Source organism: Urocampus carinirostris, chromosome 16 (genome assembly GCF_059441175.1).
Source record: "Urocampus carinirostris isolate Australia breed hairy pipefish chromosome 16, RoL_Ucar_1.0, whole genome shotgun sequence".
Taxonomy (NCBI): Eukaryota; Metazoa; Chordata; class Actinopteri; order Syngnathiformes; family Syngnathidae; genus Urocampus; species Urocampus carinirostris.
Window position 1 is genome coordinate 3917771 of NC_142364.1, and position 13639 is coordinate 3931409.

At 45.1% G+C, this 13639-nt stretch overlaps 1 protein-coding gene across 3 annotated transcripts in view; it reads left to right on the plus strand.

Annotated features, from left to right (window-relative positions):
- The window catches only part of grin3a (glutamate receptor, ionotropic, N-methyl-D-aspartate 3A), a 168062-nt gene that overhangs the window by 127674 nt on the left and 26749 nt on the right, over positions 1-13639 (plus strand). For all 3 annotated transcript variants that reach the window (XM_088355415.1, XM_088355416.1, XM_088355414.1), the window contains 3 exons: positions 6372-7041; positions 9266-9649; positions 12371-12516. In XM_088355415.1, coding sequence (XP_088211541.1) covers positions 6372-7041; positions 9266-9649; positions 12371-12516 — 1200 coding nt within the window. The remainder of the gene's footprint in view (positions 1-6371; positions 7042-9265; positions 9650-12370; positions 12517-13639) is intronic.

Sequence of the window (13639 nt, forward strand, 5' to 3'; positions counted from 1 at the left end):
TTAGCGGTCCCCACTTAAACCCGGCACCCCGCGTTTGTTCCGCCCCTTCTTTTTCATTCACCCGTGCAAAACATATCAGAATAAGTGTCTAAAATAAATACAAATAAATACATTACAAAAATATACAGTTGCAAATACATATTATACATGGGTTACACATATTTACAAAGAAAGACGGTACACCGAGAGAGTTTTCAAAGCTTTAATAATAATAATATAGCTTTGACAGGGCAGTTAATGGTAGCAACACTCATAGCTAGTACTATGTAACACACGTGTAAATTGTGGGTGACAAACTAATTTTCCCAGAGTGCCACATCAGTGTTATGGTCGTCCTCAAAGGGCCTGATGTAAATTATAAATGTAACTCAATTTAATTCGATGGCATGCAAAATGCATGTAGCTACTGTTCAATGTCAAATAACTCATTCCAACATATACGGCATCGATCCCGTTTGTCTCCTCCTGTTCGGTATCTTGCCCCAGTATCCGGTATCGATCCCGTCTGTCCCGTTTGGTATCTACCCGTGTGTTCTGTATCGATCCCATCTGTTCCGTCCAGCCTCGATCTCGTCTGCCTCTGACTTCTCTGAAAAGAAAGGCATTGTGGAAAGTAGTTCCGCCAATAGCATATGGGCATTGTCATGGTGCCCTGACGCAAACCAATAGGAGACCAGCATTTGATATGACATCGACCAATAGTAGACTGACATTGTACTGTAACCTGTCATACAAACCGTCACGGTTGCCAGCTGGGGCTCGTTGACAGATTGGATTTCTGTCTATTTAAGCTCAGCGCTTTCCGGCTTCCTTTGTCAGCCCGTCAACGAACTTCTGCCCCGCAAAACGTGGGTTTTGACTCGGTCCTGTTTTCCTGTGATATCTCCAGTCCGGTATTGTTCCCATTTAATAATTTCGGATTCCAGTTTGGTTCCAGTCTATTTTTGTCCTGTTTATTATTCTCTCCAGTTTTCGTTCCCGTCTAGTTGTCCTGTTTAATTTTGATATTCTGTTTCATTATCAATCCTGTCTGTCCCCTCCTGAATTGATCTCGTCGGTCTTTGGCTTCAGAACAGATACAGGACCCAATCGCGTGACGTTCTCACACAAGCCTTTTATTTTAGGGGAAATGGGGAGTCATGCACGTTAGGCAGCGGTCTGGCGTGAAAAGACAGGAAGCCAAAGACCGATGAGAACGATAACAATTGCCCGGGCAGATATCGGACAGATGGTGTCGCTACTGGACAGGATGTGACAGACAGGATGTATAACGGATCAGAATATCGAAAATGAACAGGAGAAACTAGACAGGAACAAAAACCGAAGTAACTCACAAACAGGACGAAAACAGACGGAAACAAAACTGGAACCTGACATTAAACAGTACAAAAATAAATGGAAACAATACCGGACTGCTCAGGAGGTAGAGCGCTCGTCTTGGGATCAAGAGATCGCAGTTCGAATCCCGGCTCCTCCGTGTTACGTGTCGAAATGTCCTTGGGTAAGACACTGAACCCCTAATACCCCCTATAAGCAGGTTAGCGCCTTACATGGCTGCACGGCCCCTATTGGGAAATGTGAAGCACACTGTAAAGCGCTTTGGGAAGTCTTGACTTGAAAAGCGCTATACACAGGAAAACAGGACAGAGTCAGAACCCACGTCAAGTTTGTTTGACGGGCGAATTGGGCACCACGGCAACCGTGACACACATGGGCGCGGCCAATTGGGCGCCATGGCAACCATGACAAGAACACAACGCACAATGCAAATCGGTGGAATAGCGCAACAGTGAAAAGCGACCTTCGTTACAGCGAGGCTCCACCGTTTTGTCATTTCAACCGTAAATACTCTCGCTCGCTAAAATCAACGCCATCGCTCGTGACATTTAAGCCGTCCTCACGAGTGGATTGATTTCAGGCCGCCGCTAGCTGTTAGCCGACAGATGTCCACGAGTTCAACGCGACATGTTGAAGGTAAACACCGATAAGAAGCTTCTGGCTGACTAGCCGCCCGAGCTAGCTAATTAGCGCCTCCTTACCCGCTCGCGGGTGAGCTACTGATGTGTGATAGGCGGTTTAAGGTTAGCTAGCAAATTTGCGCTAGTATCAAAGGTCTTTGATACATTCAAAATCAGCATTGCACTATTTTAGATCAGTGACCACAGCTTGCACAGGGAGGGCAATCGTGTTCCACACCATTTAGTGTCAGGACCAGAACAGGAAACAGAACCCACTCGCGTAACGTTACTCACAGTTTTATTAGGAAAAAGAGAAAGGAACGCACACTTGATCCGGAGATCCTTGGTCGCGGGGAGTAGGTTTCCTCAGCCGCGGAAGTGGGATGGCGGTGTCGGGAACGGGAAAAAGTCGAAATTAAACAGATCGTGGCGGGAGAAAAACAAGAGCAAAAGCGCAGGACAGGCAAAAAGGGGCTTGCTGTGTAAAAACGTAGATTCACTGACGGACCGACAAAAGGCGACTGACAGGACAGAGTTTAAATACTGACAGGGAGCCAATCTGTCAACGAGCTTCAGCTGGCGCCACCCGGGCGGGGCCAATTCTATTCTTTGTTTACAGTACAGTGAAAACGAACTGCTTTTCTTCTTTTACTCGGTAGAACTGTCAGGACCAGAACGGAGACAGGACCCACTTGCGTTGCATTTCTCACAAGTTTTTATTGGAAGGAAGAGAAAGAGCTGTGTCCACGATCCGGTGTTCGCTGGGCACGTCAAGCAGGTTGCTCTGGTACTCTGAACGTGGAAGTGGATCTTCCGTGGCGAGCGATGGCGGTGTCAGGGATGGAAAAAGCGGATCGGTAGCCGGGACAGGAAAGCAAAACCTTGGTCGGTGTCGGAAGCGAGTCGTCAGCCAGAAAAGGAGAGAAGACGTAGTCAGGGACAAAAAGAGGTCGAAAGCAGGGACAGGGGAGGAGACGTGGTCAGGATCAAAAACGGGTCGAAGCCGGGGACAGGCGGTAGCAAAAATGGGACAGGGGGAGTCAGGGTCGAAAAAGGCTTGCCTAGTCTTAACTGAGGTTCACAGACGGACTGACAACAGGGGATTGACAGGACCGGGTTTAAATAGTGACAGAGAGCCAATCAGATCCCGCGGCGGTTGGCCTCAAATGAGCTAGTTTCTTCTTATTCTGCTTAGTCTAGCTTCTTCTTCTACACCAGAAAATGGTGTCGTCTTGCTAGCATGTTTTTCATTTTTTTTAAGCAAACATTGGCTTTAATACCATAAATTAGCTTCCTTGTTTTCAGTGAAAATGAGCTGCTTTTCTTCTTTTACTCTGTGAACTTGTTTCTTCTTCTTTTACAACAGAAAAAAAAAACTGATATTTCGCTATGCTAAAAACTAACTATGTCAGGATTACCGATGTGACTCACCTGTGCCCGCTCCTTTGGCGCTAATTACCTCGGACTTTGATTGGCTCTCTGTCCCTATTCATACCCTCTCCTATCTGTCCCCTCTTGTCAGTCCGTCTGCCAACCTCAGTTAACACTAGGCAAGCCTTTTTCGACCCTGACCCCCACCTGTTTTTGCTCCCGTCTGTCCCCCGGCTTCAACCCGTTTTCGATCCTGACCACGTCTACTCTCCCGTCCTGGCTTTTGACCTCTTTTTATCCCCGACCACATCTACTCTCCTTTCCTGGCTCACGACTCGCTTACGACCACGTTTTTGCTCTCCTGTCCCGGCGACTGACCCGTTTTCCGTTCCCGACTCGGCCATCGCTCGACACGGAAGATCCACTTCCGCGTGCAGAGCCACCTGCTTCACGCGTCCAGCCATCACCGGATCGGGGCCACAACCCTTTCTCTTTCTTCCATTAAAACTGAGAAACGCAACGCAACTGGGTCCTGTCTCCGTTCTGGTCCTGACAACTAACCAGTTTCTTCTTCTACACAGAAAACTAACATCATCTTCTTCTGAGCTTATTTTTTCTTTCCCTGGTGTCTTCTCTACCTATTTTAAGATTGTGTTAAACTGGAAAATGAACACCATACTTCTAATTAGCACAATTAGGCAATGTAGCGTGTTCAAGCCGCGGCGGTGTCTCACTTCAGTGACTCAAAGTCTGAAAGAGGGCCAAATGGGGCTCACAACACGTGGTAAGCTTTCTCTCCTGGCTTTGATCTCTTTGATCTCCAGCAAAACGAAATGCCACAGAAACAAAATGAAAATAAATCCAAACAGATGCCAACATCATTTTTGCCGTTCCATGTATTCCTTCATTTTATTCATATTTAGTTTCTTTTGTCTTTTATTAGCATATTTGGGATTGGAGTAATCCAAAAGTAATTGAAAGTAATCCAGTTAAAGTAACCCTACCCAACCCTGCTCGTTTTACAGATTATCGTCTACTTTCACATATAGTCATGATTTTGTATTTTTTCCCCAATTCATAAACTGTTTCATGATTTCAGTCATTCATAACTCCTTTACTTATTTAGATGGAATTAATTAACCTCAGTACAACCCAGAACTAGTTTAGACAACGAGCTGTCAAGGATAGGGATTTTCCATTAGCTTATTACTTTAGGTTTTGTTTTCGTCATGACTTGCCCTCCTAGTATACTGGTGATTGTCAGCTATTGTTCTGAATTGTCAGGACCAGAACGGAGACAGGACCCACTCGCGTAACGTTTCTCGCAAGTTTTATTAGAAGAAAGGGAAAGGGTTGCGCCAACGATCCGGGGATTGCTGGACGCGGGAAGCAGGTCGTTCTGAAAGCGGAAGTGGGACTTCCGTGTCGAGCGATGGCGGTGTCGGGAACAGAAAAACGGGTCGGTTGCCAGGACAGGAGAGCAAAAACGTGGTCGGAAGTGAGTCGTAAGCCAGGAAAGGAGAGTAGATGTGGTTGGGGACAAAAAGAGGTCGGAAGCCAGGACGGGGGAGTAGACGTGGTCGGTATCAAAAACGGGTCGAAGCCGGGGGACAGACGGGAACAAAAACAGGTGGGAGTCGGGGTCGGGAAGCAGGTCGCTCTGAAAGCGGAAGTGGGACTTCCGTGGCAAGCGATGGCGGTGTCAGGAACGGAAAAAAAACGGGTCAGAAGGAGAGCAAAAACGTGGTCGGGATCGGAAACAAGTCGAAAGCCAGGAGAGGAGTTGAGACGTGGTCGAGATAAAAAATTGATCATTATTGGGGACGGGTGAACAGACGTGGTCGAGAACAAAACAGTAATCATTAGGAATGATGACATCAAATTGAATGCCTTTTCATATGTTATCTATATCACTGGCATTTCATTGGTTAGAATTCAGGAGTTTCACTGTTGTGGCCCGGGTTTGATTACTGTTGCATTCAACCCCAAAATCTGTGCTGAGAACAAGTGGAAGAAAATCTTTTAGTGATTTGTAATAAAAAATGACAGATGATGAGAAAAAAAAATAAAATCAAATGCCTTTTCGTATGTTATCTATATCACTATTTGTTTGGTGTCTAGGATTTTGCAGTTTAACTGATGCAACCTGGGCTTGATTCCTGTTGCATCAAACTGCAAAACTTGAACTGAGAAAAAATAAAACAAAACTGTGCACCGATTTTTAATTAAAAATTAGGAATAACGAGATAAAATTGAATGCCTTTTCATATGTTATCTATATCACTGGCATTTCAGTGGTTAGAATTCAGGGCTCTCATTGTTGCAACCAGGGTTTGATTACTGTTGCATTCAACCGCAAAGTTTGTGCTCAGTTAAATTGAAACAAAGTTTATCTTTACCTATTTTTAATCAAAAATTGCCTTTTCATATGTCATCTATATCACTGGCGTTTCAGTGGTTAGTATTCGGGGCTTTCACTGTTGCGACCTGGGTTTGATTGCTGTTGCATTCAACTGCAAAGTCTGTGCTGAGAATAAGTGGCACAAAATCTTTTAGTGATTTGTAATAAAAAATGACAGATGATGAGAAAAAAAATCAAATGCCTTTTCGTATGTTATCTATATCACTGCCGTTTCAGTGGTTAGAATTTGGGGCTGTTGCGACCCAGGTTTGATTACTGTTGCATTCAACCACAAAGTCTGTGCTTATAAAAAGTGGCACAAAATATTTTAGCCATTTGTAATAAAAAAATGACAAATCAATGGAAAAAAAAAATAGAATGCCTTTTCGTATGTTATCTATATCACTGGCGTTTCAGTAGGAATTTGGGACTTTCACTGTTGCGACCCAGGTTTGATTATTGTTGCATTCAACCACACAGTCTGTGCTTATAAAAAGTGGCACAGAATATTTTAGCCATTTGTAATAAAAAATGACAAATGAATGGAAAATAAATCAAATGCCTTTTCGTATGTTATCTGTATCACCGTTTGTTCGGTGGTAACACCCTTAATTTTCCATCTTTCTTTGCTCCCTTCTCAGGTTTATTTCCAACACATCCTTCGAAGGCCAGAGCGGCTTCATCTCCAGAGAGCACCGGGGCCAAAACATCATCTCAGAGGCCCATCACTACATCTGGTCCCTCCAGCTGGACCCCTTAGGCCAGCCCACCTGGACCAGACTGGGTCGTTGGCGCAGAGGGAATGTCCTGACGGACCAGGGAGCCTGGAGCACCCGGCACGGTTCCGGAGGGGGAGGGGACTGGCGCCGGTCCGCCAGGCTGCACCTTCGGGTGGTCACCTTGGTGGAGCACCCGTTCGTCTTCACCAGAGACGTGGACGGGGACGGACTCTGTCCCGCCGGACAGCTGTGCCTGGACCCGCTCACCAACGACTCGGCCCTCCTGCAGAGTTTCTTCCAGAAGCCGGCGGGGCGCAACGGAACCCTGCCCTGGGACTCCAAGAAATGCTGCTACGGTTACTGTATCGATTTGCTGGAGAAGCTGGCGGAGGACATGGGATTCACTTTCGACCTTTATATCGTCGGAGACGGAAAATACGGAGGTTTTAAGAACGGTCGCTGGACGGGATTGGTGGGGGACCTGCTCAGTGGCGCCGCCCACCTGGCCGTGACGTCTTTTAGCATCAATTCAGCCAGGAGCCAAGTGATCGACTTTACGTCGCCGTTCTTCTCCACCAGCTTGGGAATCCTGGTCAGTCGTCGTCTTTTGTTTTTCGAAATACTGGAAACGAATGCGGACAGTTTGCATGTTCTCCCCGTGCTTGCGTGGGTTTCCTCCAGGGACTCCATATTAGGTTAATTGGCCGGTCCAAATTATCCCTAGGTGTGATAGAGTTCGTGAGTTGTCTGTCTCTGTGTGTCCTGTAACTGGCTGGCAACCGGCACAGGGCGTCCCCTGCCCACTGCCCAAAGATAGTTGGGATGGGCTCCAGCCCCCCCGTGACCCTACTGAGGATAAGCGGTGCAGATGGATGGAAACGGCTTTAATGCCGTAAACGCACCAAACGCGAGATTCTTCTCCTGCAACTGAAAATAATGCCGTTTTCTTAAGTGCTTTTCTAAGTTCGTTTCTTACACGGAAAATTAGCTGCCTGTCATCTTTAAAGGGACAGTGATTAATTTTTAGTGCCTCCTAAACATTCAGTAAAAATATAACATTGATTTGAAAACTATCATAGTAATGTTCGGGTTTTATAAACATAGGAGAAATGTGTATTTGTTTTACGGAGTGGAATCCCTAATTAGGTCGCCGCCATGTTTGTCCAGCATCCTGCCACCATGCTGTGCACTGGGGCACTGGCCCTTGCACAAAACAGCGCCACCGAGTGGTCCAATTGTTAGGACCAGAACGGAGACAGAACCCACTTGCGTTACGTTTCTCTCAGTTTTATTGGAAAAAAGGAAAGGGTTACACCCACGATCCGGTGAAGCAGGTCGCTCTGAAAAAACGGGTCGGTAGCCGGGACTGGAGAGCAAAAACGTGGTCGGGGTCGGAAACAAGTCATAAGCCAGAATAGGAGAGAAGACGTGGTCGGGACAAAAAGGGGTCGAAGCCAGGGAACAGACGGGAGCAAAAAACAGGTGGGAGTCAGGGTCGAAAAAGGCTTGCCTAGAGTACACTGAGGTTCGCAGACAGACTGACAAAAGGGGACAGATAGGAGTGGGTTTAAATAGGGACAGAGAGCCAATCAGAGTCTTTTTTTTTTATCTTCACCAGAAAATAGCATATTCTCACTTAAGTGCTAAAATCTCGCTTGTTTTTCGTTTCTACACAAAAAGCTAACTTCTTTTTCACACTGAAAATAAACTGATTTTCTACTTCTTCTACATTGAAAACTAGTGTGTTCTTTGACACAAACGTGAGCTTCTTCTTCTTCTTGCTTTTACTCAGAAAATCTGTTTCTTCTTCTACACCACGAAACAGTCGTCTACTGTGCTAAAAGCTAGCTTGTTTTTCTCTTTTTAAAACAAACTGGCGTATCGCATGATGAATCGGACTTTGCGCTTATGTCTTTCTGTCTTCTCCATCCTCTAACATTCGTTTCTGGAACATAAGTTAAAAATATGTGACCGTGAGATAAAATCGAATGCCTTTTCGTATGTCATCAGTATCTCCGATAGTGTCTGGTGCTCTCACCTCTGCAGAATGGGTTCGAATCCCGTTGCATACAATGTTTAGCGGTTTCGGTCAGCAGTGTTGTTGGATTTATAAATCCTTGCACAAATGCGGTACTATATGTCAGGACCAGAACGGAGACAGGACCCACTTGCGTTGCGTTTTATTGGAAGAAAGAGAAAGGATTGCGCCCACGATCCAGTGATTGCTGGACGAGGGAAGCAGCTCGCTCTGAACGTGGAAGTGGATCTTCCTTGATGAGCGATGGCGGTGTCGGGGACGGAAAAAAACTAGTCAGTACCCGGGACAGGAGAGCCAAAACGTGGTCGGGGTCGGAAACAAGTCATAAGCCAGAATAGGAGAGAAGGCGTGGTCGAGGTCGAAAGCCGGGACGGGAGAGTAGACGTGGTCAGGATCAAAAACGGGTCAAAGCCGGGGAACAGACGGGAGCAAAAAACGGGACAGGTAGGGTCGAAAAAGACTTGCCCCGTGTTAACTGAGGTTTGCAGACGGACTGACAAAAGGGGACAAATAGCAGTGGGTTTAAATAGGGACAGGGAGCCAATCAGAACCCGCGGCAAAGGAGCGGGCACAGCTGAGTCACATCCGTAATCATGACACTATACCGTAAAACCTCAAGTAGGAACGCACACATATAAATACTTTACGCATTTGCAATCCTGTTATAAAGCACACTTTCAAATTTCTGGCCAATTTGGGCTTTTTAGGTGCACCTCATACTCTGTAAAATACGGTATATAGTAATAACCGGATCAGACCTTTGCGTTTGGGTCTCCAGGTCCGCACCCGAGACACGGCGGCGCCCATCGGGGCCTTCATGTGGCCCCTGCACTGGTCCATGTGGCTGGGCATCTTCGTCTCGCTCCACGTCACGGCCGTCTTCCTCACCTTGTACGAGTGGCACAGTCCCTTCGGCATGACGCCGCGGGGCCGCAACCGAGACCGGGTCTTCAGTTTTTCCTCGGCCCTCAACGTTTGCTACGCCATCCTTTTCGGGAGGACCGTGGCCATCAAGCCCCCCAAGTGCTGGACCGGACGTTTGCTGATGAACCTGTGGGCCATTTTCTGTCTTTTCTGTCTATCTACCTATACTGCCAATCTGGCGGCCGTCATGGTCGGGGAGAAGACCTACGAGCAGTTGTCGGGGATCCATGACCCCAAGGTATGAGTGACGAAAACCTTAATACTCTTAATACTATGTTGTGACTATGTTATTACCAGGTTGTAATGATTAGAGGTTTAAACTGAACCACTAAACATCATTCCAGTTAGTTATTTACCAAAAATTGCCCATACTAGAATTGAAGAAACAGTCCGGGGGGCTACTCAGGTGTTTTATGGGCCTCCCTGATGCTCGCAGGCACCACGTTGGAGACCCCTGAATTGGAATCTTCCCTGCAGTACCGATTTAGTATTTCAAAATGTGTTATTTTAGTTCTCTGAAATGTTTTTTTTTCTATTGTTGTCAAAAAACGATAACATTCTGCTTCTACATGCTAATGCATGCTACATTTGAAAAAGAATACTAAAAAAATGCAAAATCCTAATGTTTTTGTGTGTCCATTTTGAAATGAGAAGCATTTATCATGCTTAGGATCTGTCTAACACGTTGAAACTCCTGATTTGATACAATAGTATGGCTAAAAAATACTAATTATTGTGTCTCTCCAGTGCCTCGTGCAAATTATTGAGAGGTGTAGAGGAGACACGACCAATCAGTGCAAGAAAATCTAAATATATTACAACGAAGAACATAAATGTTTAGAGCAGGGGTGTCGGACTCATTTGAACTCGGTGGCCACAGAAAGAGAAAAAAAGAGAGAAATATATAAGAGAAAAATAGAAAAGTAGAGAGGGTGGGACAAAGAAAGAAAGGTAGAAAGAGAGAGAAAGAGAGAGCGTGACAGACAAGAGATAAAGAGAAATAGTGAAAGAGGAGGAAATAAAAAGAGGAAGAAATTCAAAGAGAAAGAGAAAGAGAGTGAGAATGAGAAAAAGAGAGAAGGGGAGAAAGAGAGAAGGGGAAAGCACGAGAGAGAGACAGAGAGAAAAGAGAAAGCAAAACAAGGTAAAAGACACAGATAGAAAGCAACAAAGGAACAGGGAGAGAGGTAGAGAGAAATTATGAAAGAGGGAGAAATAAAGAGAGAGAAAGAAAGAGGAATAGAAAGAGAGAAAGAAGGTGAAAAGAGAACGGGAGGAAGAGAGAAAGGGACAAATGGAGAAAGAGATAAGGGGAAAACAAGAAATAGAGAGAGAAAAGAGAGAAAATGAAGAGAGAGCAAAAGAAGGTAAAAAGACACAGAGACAAAAAAAGAGATAAAAAGAGACAGAGAGAGATGGAGAGTGAGAAAAAGGGAAGAAGAGAGAGAGAGAGAGAGAGAGAGAGAGAGAGAGAGAGAGAGAGAGAGAGAGAGAGAGAGAGAGAGAGAGAGAGAGAGAGAGAGAGAGAGAGAGAGAGAGAGAGAGAGAGAGAGAGAGAGAGAGAGAGAGAGAGGAGAGAGAGAGAGAGAGAGAGAGAGAGAGAGAGAGAGAGAGAGAGAGAGAGAGAGAGAGAGAGAGAGAGAGAGAGAGAGAGAGAGAATATGACAAGTATGACGTTTGTGAGAGGCACCTGGTTTTGGCAACATCAAGTGGACATATTTCTCCCTGCAGCCCATTTTTCTCTGGTGCTTCTCTGAGTGTTGTCACCCATAGGATTCAATCGCTTAGCAGGCCTAATCCGGCCTGCGGGCCACCCGTTTGTCTTTCTAACATGAAGGGATGTAGAGGAATATTTAAGAGTCGCTAAAAGTGACTAAATATCATAACTCTCTGGTGCCTCACATACATTATGAAGCGGTAGGGAGGAGACACAACCAAGTTGGATCAAGCATGAACATAAATGCTTTACATCTTTCTAAAAAGTACTGATTGAATGTTAGAATAGCTAAAAGTGACAAATGATTGTGGCTCTCCTGTGCCTCACTCACATTGTAAAGTGTTATAGAGCAGACACGACCAAGTTGGAACAAGCAGGAACACGATACTTTGAATAATTCAAACAAGTGGTGTTGGGCGATTGAGTATTAAATAATCGATAAAAGTGATTAAATATTATAACTCTCTGGTGCCTCACGCACATTATGAAGCGGTTGGGAGGAGACACAACCAAATTGGATCAAGTAAGAACATGAATGCTTCGCATCTTTTTGACAAGTAGTGTCGGCTGATTAAATGTTAGAATAGCTAAAATTGACAAATAATTGTGCCTCTCCTGTGCCTCATTCACATTGTAAAGTGGTAGAGAGGAGACATGACCAAGTTGGATCAAGTATGAACATAAATGCTTCGCATCTTTTTGACAAGTAGAGTCGGCTGATTAAATGTAAGAATAGCTAAAATTGACAAATGATTGTGGCTCTCCTGTGCCTCACTCACATTGTAAAGTGGTAGAAGGGAGACACAACCAAGTTGGAACAAGCAGGAACACGATACTTTGAATAATTCAAACAAGTGGTGTTGGGCGATTGAGTATTAAATAATCGATAAAAGTGATTAAATATTATAACTCAATGGTGCCTCACGCACATTATGAAGCGGTTGGGAGGAGACACAACCAAATTGGATCAAGTAAGAACATGAATGCTTCGCATCTTTTTGACAAGTTGTGTAGTCTGATTAAATCTTAGAATAGCTCAAATTGACAAATGATTGTGGCTCTCCTGTGCCTCACTCACGTTCTAAAGTGGTAGAGAGGAGACACAACCAGAAACTCATTAGGATCCTCCATTTATTTTGGGCGGTTTAATAACGCGGAACGTCTCGCGTAACTGTAACCAATCGATAGAGTGCCGGAGCAGGTGGTGGTTGATATTAAAGCCTAAATGTATCTTTCTTGCAGTTGCACCATCCCTCTCAGGGATTCCGATTCGCCACGGTGAGAGAGAGCAGCGCCGAGGACTACTTGAAAAAAAGCTTTCCCGAAATGCACGAGTACATGAGGCGCTATAACGTGCCGGCCACGCCGGACGGAATTCACAATCTCAAGTAATTCATTTTCTTCATTCCTTTGCCACGGCAATTTAAATTGTTTTGCTTATCGGTCAATGTAGAAAATGACAGTCACGGCATTATGACAATGTTGATATGCAATGGGCTGAACTACTTCCCACAATGCCTTTCTTTCCCTCCATGCATTCAGAATCTCGTGCGAGTCAGTGATGCAATAATGTCTTTTTTCTACTGTATTTATTACCCACGGCGCCAGCTGCGGTTCGTTGATGGATTGGCTTTCTGTCTATTTAAGCTCAGTGCTGTCTACCTTTGTCAACCCGTCAACGAACCCATGCCCTGCAAGAAGTGGGTTCTGACTCGGTCCTGTTTGCTGTTGGTATTTCCTGTCTGCAGTTGTTCCCGTTTATTTTTGTCCTGTTTAATATCGGTGTCCGGTTTTGTTCCCGTCTATTTTTGTCCTGTTTATTATTCTCTCCAGTTTCGTTCCCGTCTAGTCTGTCCTGTTTAAGGCAGGGATCTACAAACCTTTTTAAAAGTGAGAGCTACTTTTTGTTACTGATTGGTGCGAAGGGCAACCAGTTTGAAATGCTAATTTTTTCTTATTATTATGTTGTTACTAGCAGGTTGAAATTGTGAGAAGTCGGGTTGACTTAAGCACAGTCAGCCGCTAAAATATTGTTTTTGTAGACACTGATCATGTCAAAGATTCCTCACGTAAGTTAGAAATTAATTTCCTAGAAAATCACTATTATCATGCAGCCCTAGTCTCGAACCAGGGACCTGTCGCGCGTTAGGGAAATGCGGTAACTACTGCACTATAGAATTGTATCATGCTGATGTTTTTACCAGGGGTGTCACGGTTGCCATAGCGCCCAGGTGGCCCCGCCCGTGTGGCGCCAGCTGCGGCTCGTTGACAGATTGGCTTTCCATCTATTAAGCTCAGTGCTCTCACTCTCCCTTTGTCAGCCCGTCAACACACCTCTGCCCCGCAAGATGTGGGTTTTGACTCGGTCCTGTTTCCTGTCAGTATTTCCTGTCCGGTATTGTTCCTGTTTATTTTTGTCCCGTCTAATATCGGTTTCCAGTTTAATTTCGATAGCCTGTTGTGATATCAATCCTGTCTGTGCTGTTGTTTAATATCGGTTTCTAGTTCCGT